The sequence below is a fragment of the Parambassis ranga genome, chromosome 24 (genome assembly GCF_900634625.1).
Source record: "Parambassis ranga chromosome 24, fParRan2.1, whole genome shotgun sequence".
NCBI classification, from domain to species: Eukaryota; Metazoa; Chordata; class Actinopteri; family Ambassidae; genus Parambassis; species Parambassis ranga.
The window spans coordinates 15549753-15566779 of record NC_041043.1 but is presented as its reverse complement, the minus strand read 5'-3'; the positions used below and the strand labels follow the sequence as shown (position 1 = coordinate 15566779).

The window sequence follows — 17027 nt, the reverse complement described above, 5'->3', positions numbered from 1 at the left end:
CTGCTCTTTAAACTCGCCACAGCTGCTTTAATAATTAACCATTAAAGTTTGAGTTTTGTGTCTTTCTCTGAAAATTGTTCCTCATTGAGCGGCGGCACACTTTCTGGCAGCTGCACACATTTTGTTTCTGAGGCTGAAAATGGGCCAGAAAGAATGAATAATTTACATTCGCCCTTTTTAAAAGTGGAATATTAGATGACATTTGATATTTAATTTTTCTCAAATGTCACAAAGGAGTGTGACCTACACTTTTAATCACCATAAAAATGATCCTCAGAAGGAGGCGCTGCCCCCATTTCAGCTCATAATGCACATTTTATAAGGGACAGATGTGTGTTGATGATGTCATCAACAAGGCCCTAAAAAACGTCACCTAAATTATTATTATAATGATTAGCTAGCAAGCTAATCAACAGTAATGTTTGGTATGAGCTGTTAATCCTAATTATAGATCAATGCTAAAGCTAATTCCATTAAAAATAGTTGCTAATTATTGAAAACCATTAGCAACTCGGCTAACAGTTCAAGCTCTGACGCCCCACTGGTTTATGTAGCCTAGCTTATCACATTAGCCTAGCTAACAGAAGGACAGCAGTTAGCGTCCAACAAAAGAAGCTAACTACTTTTTTTTTCTCCACACGTGGAAGGCTAAATAGCTGATAGCTAGCAAACTCACCAACAGTGATGGCCGCTGTGATGTGTTCAAGCTAACAGCAAGCTAATGCTAAAGCTAAAGAGCGGCAGGTAGCAGCAGTGCTAACAGTTTGCTCTGTTTTCTTCTTCTTTCTGCTAATTAGCTACTTAGCTTGTTAGCTAGGAAGCTAACAAGCTAATTAGCAGGAAGAAGAAGAAAACAGTTTGCTCTGTTTTCTTCTTCTTCCTGCTAATTAGCTTGTTAGCTTCCTAGCTAACTAACGATGACGCTGTCGTCTGTTCAGCCACATTCCTGGATACAGGAATAGGCTAACTGTGTGCTAATGCTACAGCTAAAGAGCGGCAGGTAGCAGCAGTGCTAACAGTTTGCTCTGTTTTCTTCTTCTTCCTGCTAATTAGCTAATTAGCTTGTTAGCTTCCTAGCTAACTAACGACGACGCTGTCGTCTGTTCAGCCACATTCCTGGATACAGGAATAGGCTAACTGTGTGCTAATGCTACAGCTAATCCCACAGGAGTGGAGGGTTTTTACACTTAAAGGTTTGAGTGTCCACATATTTTTGGATTAAATCATTTGGATTGAAACACAGAGTGACAGTTTAGCATCTGTTTGATGAGGCAGATGCTTTCACTCCTTTCCTTCCTCTCTCCATCCTCAGAGGAGGAGGAGGAGGAGGAGAGGGAGGACGGAGCTGGAAGCTGAGGATGTACAAACCATCTGACTCCCTCTCTTTCAGAGGACCACCCCCTCCTCTTCCTCTCTCCTCTCTCCATCTGACTGCGCCCAGCTCCTCTGCCTCCATCCTGCCTGCACCCAGCACACACAGAACCTGCTTCCTCCTCCTGAAGGTTCGGGATACTGTTCGGCTCTCTGATGGACTATTCGTGCTTCGAGCGCTTCACCGGAGAGACAACAGAAAATCTGCAGAGGAAGGACGGTCCGACCTCCGCATCCTCCCCTCCTCCTCCTCCGCATCATCCCCCCCTCCTCCTCCGCATCCTCAGCATCCCTGCATGGACCTCCAGAGGAGAGGACCGAGCTACGCACGCACATTAAGCCGGGGTAAAGCGTTCCATCGCCGGCTACACTGACCCTCCTGCGTCGGTGTGTTTTCACGGAGGTCTGATTGTTTCTTTTGAAGAATGGGTCAAATAAAACCGAGCGAATCTGCGCCATTCAGCCTGCGCCCCGCTGCTCAGAGGTATTGTTGCACACATTTTGTTTTAAATGACATCAGATGTGTTCTTTCTGTCATGTCTAACCTTCATCAGCTCCTTTCATCTGCGCTAAACCCGCTCCTCCAAACGCCGCAGTGAGCTGTCGTGCTCTGCGGAACTTCTCATTTCTGTGTCATGTGTGAAATTCTGCACACACACACACAGAGGATTCACACCCAGATCCCGTTACAAATATAAAATCTGATGTTTGACTCTGATTGGCTAAAAGTCTGAATATTATTAGAAATAAATCATCAGATTTATGTTATTTTTTATTCAGGGTCAGGTTTGTTGTGAGTCATTTGTGTTTGAGTTTTGTTCAAAAATGTTTCATATAGGCTCTGACACACACACACACACACACACACACACACACACACACAAAGGCAGCCATCCTCCCCCTCCCTCCCTCCTCTCTGCATTTTTAGCCTACATGAGCTATCTGGGTCATTAGCATTTCAGCGGGTAATGAGGCTGCAGATGGGTCCATCTCTTCCTCTGCTCTGCCGGAGAGCCTTTGAGCAGCACAGAGGAGGATAATGAGGATGATGATGGTGGTGGTGGTCCATCTGCAGAAGAAGCATTTGATCGTTGTGTGGTTTCCTGACGTCCCTCTGAGCTGACAGGGCTGTGTGCTCATGTGGAGTAGATGTGCAGCAGCAGCAGCAGCAGCAGCAGCTTCCTCCCCTGCAGCTGTGTCACTAATGCAGTGCTGTATAAGAACGTACATTAAGGCTGCTGCTGCTGCTGCTGGATAACGGAGGATGATGCTTTAATGGTCCGCAGTGCTGCTTAAAGGAGCACGCTGGTGTTTTTGCATTGAGTGTGCAATGCAAACTGAAGAGCAAGAAATCCAGGAAGAGGTTAATAATCTGAAATTTGCCTTAATCCCTCTTTTTAACACACATCATACGACTCATTAGGTGGTACAGGAAGACCAACATGTTGTAAACTAACCCTTTGATGTCCATTAAATCCAGTGTTTGTAGTACCAGGCATACATTGTGCTAATTTAATCCACAAAGAGTCTCAATAATCTGTCCCTGTGGACGTCCTGCATGTCGCTTGTTATCTGGAGGTCAGTAGGACATCCCGGACAAGGCCCTGACACACACACACACACACACTCATATTTACACATCTTTCTGGACATCTACATCATCTTTAAAGGCTCCTGTGGGCTGTAGGAAGCGCCACAGACAGGCGATAACAAAGCTGCTTGTTGCCTTAAAATATGATGCACTGTGAGAAAGATGAGCAAATAAATGTCCCTCCAAATTCTCCTGAATCAAAGGTAATGGACGGGTCTGTGGAGGTCTGTGGTTCAGAAACACAGGAGGTGAGAGTTCGGGACATAGAAGCCTCCTCCTCCTCCTGCATGTTAACACAGGACAGACCTGCGCTGAGAGACGGGATGAAGACGGACAGACGAAGCTGCAGCAGAGTGCATGTCACATGTGGGTTGTCTCTCCTCGTGTTCACAGCGGACCTTGATTTAAATGTCCATACAATTAAGGCACGCGGTGAATGCCAAGAGAGCGGCCGAATCTCAGCCGCCGATGCAATACCAAGACCGACCACAAGAGGGTGCACTAATAACCATATTTTTCCAAACCAAAAATTACATGAAACTATTACTCCAAACATTTGCCCTGCAAGAACGTCTGCCTGATTTATCAGCCTGTCAGAATCAGCTGCCTCCTTGTGGCAGAAGCAAGTATGACAGGATGAGAGGAGAACATCAGCTTCAGGAGGGGGTTGGGGTCCAAATGGATGATGGATGGGGTCCAAAAGATGGATTTGCTAGCATAAGAAAAATCTAGATGCAGTAAGTCCTGCTGTCAGCAGGGGGCGGTAATAATGAAGATGTCCATTGTTGTTGGTTCTGTTTCATCCTTTAGGCTAATGTTAGCATGTTAGCATAAAGCAAGAGTTCAGTTTTGGTGACCGAAGTGTCAGGTTGAACTGTAGATGCTTGCATCCGAGCTCTAGGGGGCGCTACTACCAATTTTTATCCAAACAACAAAACAAATGAGAATTAAATCAGGTAAAACAGCAGAAGTTTCTTTACTTCCTGCTTTCATGATCCTCCGTCACCTCCTTCGCTCTCACTCAGCCTCAGGAGGACTCTATTAACAGGACGGTGTAACACTGCAGGTCCACCTAACGTCCTGGAAGATTCATCGATTCATCATGAAACATCAAAAAAAGCTACAGTTTAAGTCACACGAGAGGCCTTAAATATGCACGTCTGGATGATGTGTAGCATGGAGGACACGGTGTGTCGCTGCTTCCTGTTCATTTCCTGTCACTCTGCATGGATCAGTGGTTCTAATCAGACTCTTTTTGCTCCATACTTTCTGTCCTGTTGTGTATTCGTGTTGTCCTCCAGCCCACGTTACAAACCAATGACTGATGGCTTCAGATCAAACAGGAAGTCTCCTGTGTTCTTACTCACTAATGCATCTCCCACAGGCTGCCGTATTGATTATAGATGTTTGTTGGCTCTGCTGGAAACAGACGACGTATATATATACCGTATATATGTACCGTATGTACTGTGCTGTATGTACTGTGTGTGTGTGGCAGAAACACCCCGGGTCTCTGTGTGAATCAGACTCAGACAACATGAAAATAAATCTGGACAGACTATTTATATAGAAAATATATAAAGTGTCAGTTTATGTTATCGACAGTGTACATTTTTTATGGAAAATGAATGCATTAGTTGTGTGTGTGTGTTGTTCTGTATGAGCTGAATAATAAAAGGTAATAAAATAAATATGGTTTTGTTGTTTTTTTTTCTCTGTCTTTCATCATTATAAACCACAAAAACAGACATAATCCCGGATTATATATTAAATTTGGGACATTTTTTTAAGAATCTAAAAAAAATGTATTATTATTATTTTGGAACGATCAGACACTTCAAATTCAATCCTACATTCTAGCTGAAGCCTTTTCTCTTCAGGATGATGAATAAATCACCACGAGCCCTGAGTGTCAGTTCAAATTAAATCTGTGGGAAAATAAAATGTTTAAAGGGACCTGATGACTTCCTGAAGTGTTTTTTTTTTTTCAAAATAAAAGTCTCGGTGCAGCAGATTTTATGATGAAAATGATTGGTATTATGATTTGATTGGTAAAACAAACCATCTGTGATGTGTTTGTAATTTGACCTTTGACCCTAAATTATATATATATATATATAAACAGAAAGTAACTCAGACTGCACATTGAAACAGTGTGATGCTCACAGCTCCTTCTGTTTATTAAACAAAACACATCCCATATCAGACACAGAAGGCGTCGACACATTCACAGAGGAGAGGTCCTTCCTGTCACCTGATCAATAAGTATAAACCCTGCTGCAGACAGAAGTCTTCACTGAAAACCTGCAGAGGAAGCTTTTTTTTTTTTGTTTTTTGTTCAGTGATGCCGTCCTGAGAGAGGAAGAGCGTGGACACAAAGAAAGAGACGGATGAAGCGTGTTTCCATGGCGACACGGAGTCACGGGATAAAAAAACTGACGAGTCGGAGCACAAAAAGCTGATCTGATGAGAAACTGACGGATCTCAGCCCGGTGTGACTGAAGAGTTCAGTTCAGTGCACCAAACGAGGATTAATCCGCCGCTAGAAATAGTCCCTAACAAAGGCACCAGAAACCACAGACGCACTGAAGACATCAGACAAAAACGACCGAAGAGTCAGTCACACCAAAATTGCACAATCCGATTTAGACTTATATGTATACCTGATATTTGATGAATAAAGTATTTTCTATTCTATTCTAACATGAAATGGTTTTTCAAATGTAAAATACAAGAACGCGCAGCAGACGCGGAGTTTGTGTCAGTGGAAGGAGAAACCTGAGGCCGGCAGACCGCCACACCAATCACTGACGAACTTCAGGACGTCCTGGCACTCCGGACTGTGAGACGTCTGCAGATGGACGCGACAACCAATCAGAGAACACGGAGAGAGGAAGTGACATCACAATGCTGCACACACACACACACACACACACAGATTTTGTGAACAGGATGTCTTCTTACCTTTGTGGCCATGAGGAATTTGTTCCAGTCCTCTTTGTTGGCGGCTTTTCCCGCAGAGGGGAACTCGATCTTATTTCTCAGCACAGGGTACCCTGAACGCACCACAGAAGAAGAATTATTAGCAGCCATGTTCTGTTTTACCTCCATCCTGTGTAGGGTGGATGTGTGTGTGTGTGTGTGTTACCGGTGAGGACGCAGGGCAGCGAGCGCAGGCCGGTGTTGGAGGCCACCAGCGAGCCTTCATATGTGTTCCTCTCGTCTCGCGGCAGGACCTGCTCCAACCGATTGTCCATGGACACCATCAGGATCCAGTCTCGTATCTCCTCCCGCCGGGCATCCTGGAACACACACACACACACACACATTTATGACATTATGCTAAATTATAGGGTTAACATGTGAAACCAGATGTTTCCATGACGAGGCCGGATTCGTCGCTGCCGCACCACTGAACAGACGGATGAGTCATGTGACTGAAGAGCAGCTGACGATCAGCTGACGCTGACACTAATGATTTCATGAGCTCCATGTGTTCTCATTTATAAACAGCGGAATGTGACACTGAGTGCGGCGGATTGGATTTGTAGCACAGCACCAATATTGCTTCCATCCGTCAGTCTGACCGTGGTGCCCCCTGCGGGTGGAGGGGTCGGGGGTGGTGGGTGCTGGGGGGGGGTTGATGATGCCACTTCTTACCGTGACGCAGATTTTGGTTGGAACTGGAACCTCGAAGGGAATGTCGGTGTCCGTGAAGTCGGAGTGGTCCAGAGTGTCCAGAGTTCCCTCATCAATGGCCTGGAGACGAACCAACCAATCAGAGAGGGAAAGAGAGGAGGAGCGGCTATCAATGATCGGTTTAACCCCTAACGGTCTGCATGGATCAGGTGTTCATGGTTTGATGGACAGTTTACAGGCAGAGAGGGAAGATTTCTGTCAAACTTACATCACAAAGATCCAGGAAGTGGTTGAGAAAGATGAAGGCCATGTTGTCCCAGCCGAGAGCCTGACCGAGAGAACACACCACGCAAAGAAAAATCCACATTTACATCAGCTCTGGATTCCCCAAAGACAACAAACAAGGTGGTCAAAGGAACAAAGGAGCTTTAAGATGCGTATAAATATGATCAAACTGTGGCCCGTGAATCAAAAACAGATTGGACCAGAACTCTGAGATTCAGCAGAGAGAACTGAAATCTATCAGTGGATTGGACGGAACTCTGTCCCCAGCTGTGTTTTATATGGACATGGAGACAAAACCAAAGAGTCTGCTGGACTGCTGGACGCACCTTGCAGGCCAGGCCGGCCTCGTAGAAAGCTTTGTCTGCAGGGATGAGCTCCGTGTGACGCAGCAGAGACACTGACAGCTTGACCGCTATGCTGGCCTAAAAAACACACCACAGAAGAAGAAATTTCAATTTGTGGCCGAGGAAACAAATTTTTTTTAAATCTGAGCTGAAATATTTTTTTTTTTTTTTGTACCAGCTGATCGACGCCCTTGGCGGCACATCGCGTGGCGCAGTAGTGTGCGATCAGCAGCATCTGTTCAAAGTCCTCATGAGCTGGAGAGTTGGCCTCGGCTGACTTGGACAAGTTCTCGCACTGAAATCAAACAGGCGGTTTAGAGACACAGGACCGGACCTCAGACACACACAGGCTGGTCTTCATGTTGTGGTGGGTTTACCAGCAGCTGCAGGAAGCTGCGGAGGTCGGCCCACGTGCGGTACGACTCGGGTCCGTCGCTGTCAGGGAGGTTAATCAGATCCAGGAAGAGCCGCTTGTAGATGTTGAAATTCTGATCGGACAGAACACGGTCAGCAGTTAGCATAACATAAATATACGAAACATGTTACACTTAGTTTGTTATGTTTTTGGACTGTGCTGCATCTTATCAAATATGTTTTATTTGTCATGTGACTTGCTCGTCACGTGACTCAATCATGGCCGCCCTGCTGCAGAACGCTTTGTCTTTCTACACAATGGAGTTTATTCCAGTTTATCTTTAACAATTTGGTTATAATTTACAGCAAAGATTAATTTTAATCTTAAATGTTAATTTAAAGGAGCTTAAGTCAGCAGCAGGGTGTGTGTGTATGGGTGTGTGTGTGTGTATGGGTGTGCGTGCATGTGTATGGGTGTGTGTGCGTGTGTGTGCGTGCATGTGCGTGTATGTGCGTATGGGTGTGTGCGTGCGTGTGTGTGTGTGCGTGCGTGTGTGTATGGGTGTGTGTGTGTGTATGGGAGTGCGTGCGTGTATGAGTGTGTGTGCGTATGGGTGTGTGCATGTGTGTATGGGTGTGCGTGCATGTGTATGGGTGTGTGTGCATGTGTGTGCGTGCATGTGTGCGTGTGTGTGTGTATGGGTATGGGTGTGTGCGTGTGTGTGTGTATGTGTGCGTGTGTGTGCATGTGTGTATGGGTGTGTGTGCGTGTGTGTGGGTGTGTGTGTGTGTGTATGGGTGTGTGTGTGTGTGCGTGTGTGTGTGTGTGTGCGTGTGTATGGGTGTGTGTGTATGGGTGTGTGTGTGTGGGTGTGTGTGTGTGTGTGTGTGTGTGTGTGTATATAGGTGCATGTGTATGGGTGTGTGTTTGTGTGTGTGTGTATATAGGTGCGTGTGTGTGTACCTGAGGGTTTGGTGGAACTCCGTGCTGAATGTAAAGCTGCAGAGCCTTAGGAGCGTCTTCCTCCTTGATGAGGTGTGTGGCGCACAGAGCGACGTACTTATGGAGGATTTTAAAGTTCTGACGTGCAGAAAGACAGAAAAAAAAAAACTTTACATCTCTCTTTTTTCCTTCCACAGACATGGAAAGCCTAAGGCAGAGAGGCCAAGGACAGGAAGGAGGAGGTGGAGCTGTACCTGTTTGGACGCCGTCTCCAGACACTTCTCCCACTGTCCTCTCTCTGCATACATGTCCAGAGCTGCCATGACGTCCACACCCACCAGCTGAACACACACACACACACAGGTTGTCACCATGTGAACAGCTCTGACACATTAGCACACAGATTAAGATTAAAATACTGTGACTCTGTAACAAAGGGTTCTTACAGACTCCACTCTGCCTTGGTTCTTCAGGTGCTCTTTGTATTTCTGGTCCACGTAGTCCTCATACCTGCCGGAATATATGATAATTATTCAGAGACAATTTCCTGCCTTTATCTATGCTCTGTGTAATAAAGACGAAAACTAAAGCATGTCTCTTTTCTTTCCTATGAGTCTGAATTCAGTGTCAGTCCTTTTCTGTGATAAGAACTCTGTGTGTGTGTGTTTTTAAAAACCTGGGCTCCACATCCTTGGCGACTCTCTTGGCTGTGTTCCACTCCTCGCCCTCGATCAGGACATCGATCGCCTCTTTGTACAGACCCACGTTGTAGTAGAGATCAGCGGCCTTCCACATGAAAAATGCACCATTAAAACATTTTGAATTCATCCACTGAGGATTTTTCTTCGATATATAATGTGCAGTATTTTTAATTATAACCCACAACGTTGAACTTCCTGAGCTGTGTGAGTCGAGGTCCGACCGTCTGGATCACCTCCAACACCGGGTCTCCACTCTGGAATTTGATGGACAGCTCTGCTGCCTGAACACACACACAGAGTGTACACATTCAGGCCCTGTTTATTGACCTCTACTTTTCCATTTTCATGATTAATCACGTTGAAATGTTCAGATTTCTTTACTGTAATTGCAATTAAAGCTAATGTACATTTTTAAGCTGACTACAGGAGAGTTGTGTATTGATCGCCGTGACCCTCCTCTATCAGCGCCTGCAGATCAAACAGTCATTACGCAAATGAGACTGCTGATGCTTTCTCAGCCAATCAAAAAAAACTCCCACGGGGGGGAAATAAAAGGCCCGACCTCATGACCTTTCCTTTAGCAGCGCTGTGAGACCGACCATTCGAATTTCAAAGGATCTCCACAGCACTGAGGTCAATAACATGAGTGTGTGTGTGTGTGCGCTCACAGCAGAAATCCATTGACAGTGCTGACACAGTGACCTTTACCCTTCACACACTGTTAGTGTAAAGGCTGCAGTTATCTACAATATGTAATCCATCATCCACCGCCGACAGGGCTGAATGTGACAGTAATGAAAACTGTGTGTGTTTCTGTCAATAATCAATAATCAATCAGGGTTTTCAGTAGAAGACCAGACTCCAGAGAATCATCACAGGAAACTGGAGGAGGAGCTCAGGCTCATATTCAAAAGAATACTTGCAGCTGATTGGACGAACCATCTGTCACTCTATCACAAGCTAACTTTGACCAATCAGGTCAACAAAGTATAGAAGACAAACATTAGCAAAGAAGAAAAAAAAATGTTCCGGGACTCAATCCACGTTTGTTCCACACCTGAAACACACCCTGCAGGTACGTCTTCATAGGAACGCCGATTGATCTGAACAGCTCTACGCCTGGTGAGTGAGACCTGTGTTAAGGCTGATTCATACTTTTGACTCTTTGACGGTGAAGATATTCCAAAACAAAAGAAAAAAAAAACTGGGGAAATCGTATCTAGATATATTCGGATAGTTTTTTTCTGAGTCTGAACATCGCAAATCCGGATATATCTGGATAGATTTCAATCCACCTCTCGGAGGTGGATCTAGCCGGATTGGCTCAAATGTGGCTCAGGTCTGCACGCAAATGCAGCTAGCAAAGCCCACTAGCAACGTGATACTTCCGGTTCACAGGGACAGTGTCCGGGTCGCGTACAAAAGCCGCATGTAAACAACCGGCAAACTGCGACAGCTTTGCTCCAAGTTTATTTTCCACAGGGCTACAACGGAATAAACTGCTTTTTGAACCGACAAAAAAACAAAAAAAACAAGCAACACGGGACAAAAATTAGCATGACACATGCGCACACGGATTCTGTATATTACGAGGCGCCACCTAGAGGTTTGGAGGACAGCAAACAAGCCGGATTAAAGCGGATTGAGCGCGGACACTCGTGTGTGATAGCCAGATTTGAAAACAGGTCTGAATGTATCCAGTTTAAAGACTCTGGATTCAATCCTACTCTAGCTGGAATGACTTTCTCCATTGTGAACGGGGCCTTAGAGACATGCTCTCTCTCGGCCACTATTGTTCACTGAAACAGGAAGTGCTGGAAGCTGAACAATCAACAAGAGACTTTCACGATACCCATTCAAAGAATTTGATGTTACAAAGAACCAACGCCTTGTTGAATTTAGTCTAAAAATGATGTTAAATGAAGAGCTGAACTCTTCTGTGTCCATAGGATCCATGTACAGTTTCATTCTGTTAAACCTGGTGGGAGGAGGAGGAGGAGGAGGAGTCAAATCAGAGGCTGACCTTCAGCAGGCACTTCTCCATCAGGGCCGTGTTGGAGTCGTCCTTCACCTTCAGGTAACACTCCACCGCCCGCGAGTACTCGCCCGACTGCTCCCACTCCTGGGCCTGCTCCAGCAGACCCTCCACACCCCTGAAAACCACCAAAACACACACCGAGTCACACAGGAAGGCACAGACATCCATTTATCTCACTCAGGCAACAAAAGCACTATTAAACATGGTGGAACTCCTACATTAAAAACTCATAGAGCCCTATGCTGACAGAATAATTCATAGAAATTCTATAATTTATATAATTTAAGCCAGTATGAGGAACTAATATGTAACTACGCCCTGACTGATGCAGCCTCCCTGTGAAGACATGCTGCGTGTCAGTGTGTACAGACCCAAACCACCATCATAAGCCTAACACCTATCTGCACCCTGGGCTGTAAACTCTGCAGGAATAATTCATTGTTTCTCTTTTTTTTTTTCCCCGAGAGTTTCCACTGGTAACTTTTGATGTTTTCTCCCACAAGTCATTAAAGAGGGAGCAGCCGCGGGAGGAGGATAAGAAGCTGCATGCTTGCTGGTTTGCTGGCTAACGAGCTGCTGCTCGTCGGGAGTTTCAATTTGGGATAACATGCGAGCGAGCTGTGTTTTAATAAAGCATCAAACTGGCTCTTTGTGCATAGATGATGTTGGTGGGCTGCAGAGGAGAAGCAGGAGGATGTTTCAGAGCAGAGACGCTTCAGGTGAGTTTAGTTTAAAGCTTCAGCTCTGATTTAGCTGTATAGACATCTGGTAAATGGAGGCGAAACAAATTAAAGACTAGAATAAAGTAAAAACAAACATCACAAGAAGCAAAGATCTCACCGGGTTCCCTTCTTGGACGTCTCCCTCTCGTACTCCTCCTGGAGTTTGGAGAGCTTGTTGGGGATGTACTCTTTACAGATACGTATGGCATCACTCCACATGTCTGCATCCTGATCAATACAGTCATGGAGATCAATCAATAAAATGATACAAATAAAAATAAAACTATAAAATCCTTAAACCTTCAAAGAAGCAAAAATTAAATAAGCAGCATTTTGTGTTTTTACCTTGTAGCACTGAACGGCCAGTTCGGGTCTCTGGGCTCGGAGCAGGAAGGCTTCGGCCTTCTGGAAATCTTTCTGTTCAAAGCAGAACTTGGCTTGGCCGACCAGAACCTCGGACACGCTCTCTGGATCGTGGCCCTCAGCCACCCGCTGCGCGTTGGCCCAGTCCTTGTTGTGGACGTACCTGGAACAGTTCACAGGAAACAAAAGCTAAAAATGAGCTTTTTCTCTATTAAAGGACTAAAAGTTCAAATGTCTTCCTGAACGCCTCCCACTGTGTCGGGAGGAAGTGAACACGCAGCTCTGTGGAGGAAGTTCACTGAAGTGATTTAAACACGCTCTGAGAAAAACAGGTCGCTCAGCAGGCACCACTAAAAACGAACTGCGTTAGCACGGTCAGGTCATCATCGCCTCCATCCAATCAGTCAATAAATATCTTTATGGTGACAAAATCAGCTTTCTCTAACAGATTCATATAAAAACACCAACATCCTGCAGTCTCTAGGGGCCGACTCCAAAAGTGAGTCAATCCCCACAGACCTAAATGTTTAAAGGTAGGGTAGGAGATGTTGAAAAGGAGATGTCAGTGAGAGTCAGCCAGATTTGGAAAGTAAACACACGCCCCTTTCTCTCGGAGCTCACCCCGAAGCCACGCCTCCCAATCACATGGACGCGCATTACCTGAAGACGAGCTGCGGTCTGTGACTTCGGCCATCATGCACGTACCTCTCTGGTGCGCGCAGAGCAGGAAGAGAGTGACAACCAGCCAATACTCCGCGCAGGGTCCACCCCATTGACAGTAAAAACTATGGACAGAGCTTCCGTGACGTCACCCGTTTGTTTCTGAAGAGCCGTTTTGAGGCTCGGTGGGAGGTTCCAGGACGTTGATGACCGCCGCCATGTTGGCAGCGTCACGTCTGCCAAAACTCCAAATATGGACAAAGAGGGGGAGCATGAGCGGGGTTTAGGGGCGGGCGATCGTGGAAGCAGGAAACTCACGCTGTGATACGGCAACTGTCTGTCACTCAAGCGGCAACGCCCATAATTATGCGTAATTTTAAGTCAGAATACCATTGAAACAAGTGAGTTGTAAAAAAATTCACCCCCCGTACAACTGACACTAGAAGAGAACCTATCATCTGAGACCAGAGTGGTTTTTTTGTACCAGGCCGTAAACATGTTCATTTCTGCTGTGAAGTCGGCCATTTTAACATGGGAGTCTATGGGAAATGACTCGCTTTTGGAGCCAACCCCCAGCTGTTGCAGCGTGAATTACAAGTTTTGACACTTCCGCATGGGCTTCAACTTTGAGCCCCGAAGGCTGCCGCTTGGTCCACCCGGAGGATTGGCTGATGTTTTTAGCGTTTTATAGCTTCCACAGATGATTCATATTCTTCGTTTTAAAACGAAACTGCCGAACTAATCGGTTGCTATCGGATTGTAAAGAGAAGTTACACTAATTTAACAAAAAGTGCATCAGAATGAAATCTCCCACCCGACCTTTAAAATGTCCAACTTTACAGCAGAATTACACACAAAATGAGGCAAATCCGAACACCAGTACTCACATGAACACGGCTTCTTTGGGTTTGCCTGCTTTGACGAACTCCACCTCGGCCTCAGAAAACTTTCCCTGGAACACCAAACAGTGACTGTGAGCAGAAGCTTGGGCATTCTCTCCTCTACTGAACGAGGCTGGTCTGAAGTTTTTCATAACAACTCGTGCACAATGATCAGTTTACTGACGTGTGCAGGTAACGTGTGTGTGTGTGTGTGTGTGTGTGTGTGAGGTGGTACTGATGGATTCACCTCGTCTTCCAGGTAGATGGCATGTTTGAGGTGGATCTCTGGGATCTTTTCTTTACAGGAAAGGCGTGCCAGGTCGAAGGCAAAGTCAAAGGAGCTGGAAAAAAACAGAAAAGGAGCTGATAAACATCAAACTGTAGATTTAGATGGATTTACAGTGACACTAGAACTGGTCACATTCAATTCAATGACAGTCATTTTCAGGTCTGTGTGTGATGCTCACAAGTTGTTTGCAGCAGACTCGATGGCGAAGTCCAGCAGGCCAAACTTGTTGAGCAGCTTGACGGCGGCCTCTCCTCCCAGACTCCTGGCCCACAGGTAGGCCACCTGCTTCTGGGCGTTGGCACCGCCGTGGCTCTTTGCCACCTGACCGACACACACAACAAAAAAAAGGTTTTATTTGCTGCTCCACGGATTTAGCGGCAAGAGAGTGAACTAAACAGTCCGTACCCTGTGCGCCTCCTCCCACATGTCGTTGACTCTGTACATGTGGACGGCAGCCTTCCACTCGCCAGCCTCCATGAAGTGGTACTCTGCCTCTGAGAACCGCACGTCAGCCTCCAACTCCTGCAAAGACAGCACACACACAACACACACACACAGATACGGCATCATGTAGAACTGACCTTTCACCAGCTGTTCTTAGAAGATACCTGGACAGCTGCAGAGAGTGAGACTGCACTCATGTGTGCATGATCTCTAAAGGAACACACAACCATCTGAACATCTGGAGACCAGCTGTTGCTGATTTTGTGGATTTCATCCTTCTAGATTTACAGACTTCTCTTAACCCTCATGCACTGTTCGCAAACACTACCCTTATGTGTTGTTCGGGACAAAAACGTCCCCTAAGTTTAACAGTTTTAAAAATATATCAGATAAATATTTTTTGAAATTTTTTTGCATAGACCTTTTAATTAACTTCAGTTCTGATCAACAGTAGTGAAAAAATCATTTTCCCCCAGGATTTTAACTGTAAAAATCACAAATTTCACCTCCTCCCAACAGGGTAAACCACCAACAATCAAGAATGCATGATTATGTAGTGCCATGGCTGTGCAGTCAAAAAAGTGTGGTTATAATGGAAGTCTATGGGACAAAATGGGAGAAAAAATGAAAATCCAGTGCTGTGCAAAAACTAATGATGCAATAAAGTCAATTTTTGTACTGATGTTTGACATGACCAAGACTGTAATAAAGGTTAAAAAGAATCCAGTCCACATTCACCTTTTCTATTAAAAATGAGCCATTTTGTGTGTTTTTTTCCAATTTTCAGCACCACCCCTTATAAAATTGGTGATTAAAGGGTTAAAATCCTGGGGGGAAATGATTTTTTCACTACTGTTGATTAGAACTGAAGTTAATTAAAAGGTCTATGCAAAAAAAATTCAAAAAAATATTTATCTGATATATTTTTAATTAGTTAGGGGACGTTTTTGTCCCGAACAACACATAAGTGGGTAAAATTTGCCCACAGTGTACTGTTGACCTATGAAAAATTTTAAAATCCTATTAACAAAATTTATGTAAAATTAAGCTTGTTGAGCAAAAATGATTGAATTTGTTCACATATTGACAAAGTTATGGCCAAAATAAACAGAAAAATTTCTCTCAGAGGACAAAAATGTCCCGAACAACGCATGAGGGTTAACTTTACTAACAAGAAGTCAGTCACTGAATGCATCGTCAGGCTGAGAGACTGAGGTGAACACAGCATGCTGTACCTTAGCGAGGTGGAGGTGGGTCTGTGTCAGCAGGTCGGGGTGATGTTTGGCCACCAAGCGGATGACATCATCAAACATCCGGTTCTTCTTGTACATGGTGATGGCGAGGTCGGGCTGCTTCACGGTGGCAAACAGCCTGTATGGTCACGCACACACAGCAGGGCCAGCGTGATGGCAGAGGACGGCCTGGTTTAGTCTGAGCCTTCAAAATGTTTTCGGTGTTTTTTTTGTGTGACTTTCATTCACCTCTCAGCCTCCTTGAACTTCTCGTCTCTCTCCAGCTCCTGAGCTCTGCTGATGTACAGAGCTGTGACCTCCTCCTCCGTCATACACTCCACCGCCAACTATGCAACAAATACACAACAACAACAACAACAAAGTTAGACTCAGGAGTTAGTCTGACATTTGGGATAAAACACAAACATGTGTTGGGTTTTTCTGTAACGTGAAGGTTATAACAATAAATTGTGCTCCAGTGTGTGTCCACTCTGACCTTGTGAGCGTCCTCCCAGCGGCCTGCGGTGGTGTACATTTCAATGGCATCTTTAATGTGACCCCCTTTCACAAACAGCTGCTCTGCCACCTACAGGCCGTTCACAAACACTCAGTCAGCATTTAAATAATTTAAATTATAACATAAACAGCAATAATCATAGTGAGAAACTCTAATATGGTTGAACATTTGTAGGGCAGCAGTGGCTCAGTGGTAGAGCAGGATTGTCCAATAACCGGAAGGTTGGCGGTTCGATCCCAGCTCCTCCCTAGTCATTGTTGTGTGTCCTTGGGCAAGACACTTTACCCGCATTGCCTCCAGTGCATTGGTGTGGCGCCCCCTGCTGGTCATTAAGCAATTTCCCTTCTGGGATTATTAAAGTATTTAAAATAATATGTTAATCTTTCCGATGGTCCTTGAATGCATCGTGTGTGACGTGTAGTTGTGGATTGTTTCATACCACCAAGCTCAAAACATCATTAAAAGCACTTTGTTCATTGAAAAGTTGACTTCTCCACTCATGACTGAGTCACATGCGACCAACAGTGACATAATAAAAAATTCGTAAACTTTTCTTTTTTAAAGACGTGCTCCACTTCCCTCTGTTTACAGCCATGACTGTGCTGTTTCCATAGAGGACTTCATACTGGCGTGAAACAAGGACCCACACCGAC

The 17027-nt window shown here is 45.2% G+C and overlaps 1 protein-coding gene across 1 annotated transcript in view; it reads right to left on the bottom strand.

Moving 5' to 3' along the window:
• Positions 1–5162: 5162 nt before the first annotated feature.
• Positions 5163–17027, bottom strand: part of ift172 (intraflagellar transport 172) — a 60082-nt gene continuing 48217 nt past the window's right edge. The window contains exons 26-48 of the mRNA XM_028397762.1: positions 16354–16443; positions 16107–16204; positions 15861–15996; positions 14587–14703; positions 14360–14502; positions 14140–14233; positions 13899–13963; positions 12334–12514; positions 12107–12216; positions 11252–11381; positions 9411–9509; positions 9204–9313; positions 8974–9037; positions 8782–8868; positions 8549–8665; positions 7608–7718; positions 7406–7525; positions 7213–7308; positions 6870–6929; positions 6623–6721; positions 6111–6264; positions 5927–6018; positions 5163–5813 (exon numbers count right to left, since the gene is read on the bottom strand). Coding sequence (XP_028253563.1) covers positions 5724–5813; positions 5927–6018; positions 6111–6264; positions 6623–6721; positions 6870–6929; positions 7213–7308; positions 7406–7525; positions 7608–7718; positions 8549–8665; positions 8782–8868; positions 8974–9037; positions 9204–9313; positions 9411–9509; positions 11252–11381; positions 12107–12216; positions 12334–12514; positions 13899–13963; positions 14140–14233; positions 14360–14502; positions 14587–14703; positions 15861–15996; positions 16107–16204; positions 16354–16443 — 2463 coding nt within the window. The 3' untranslated portion in view covers positions 5163–5723. The remainder of the gene's footprint in view (positions 5814–5926; positions 6019–6110; positions 6265–6622; positions 6722–6869; positions 6930–7212; positions 7309–7405; positions 7526–7607; positions 7719–8548; positions 8666–8781; positions 8869–8973; positions 9038–9203; positions 9314–9410; positions 9510–11251; positions 11382–12106; positions 12217–12333; positions 12515–13898; positions 13964–14139; positions 14234–14359; positions 14503–14586; positions 14704–15860; positions 15997–16106; positions 16205–16353; positions 16444–17027) is intronic.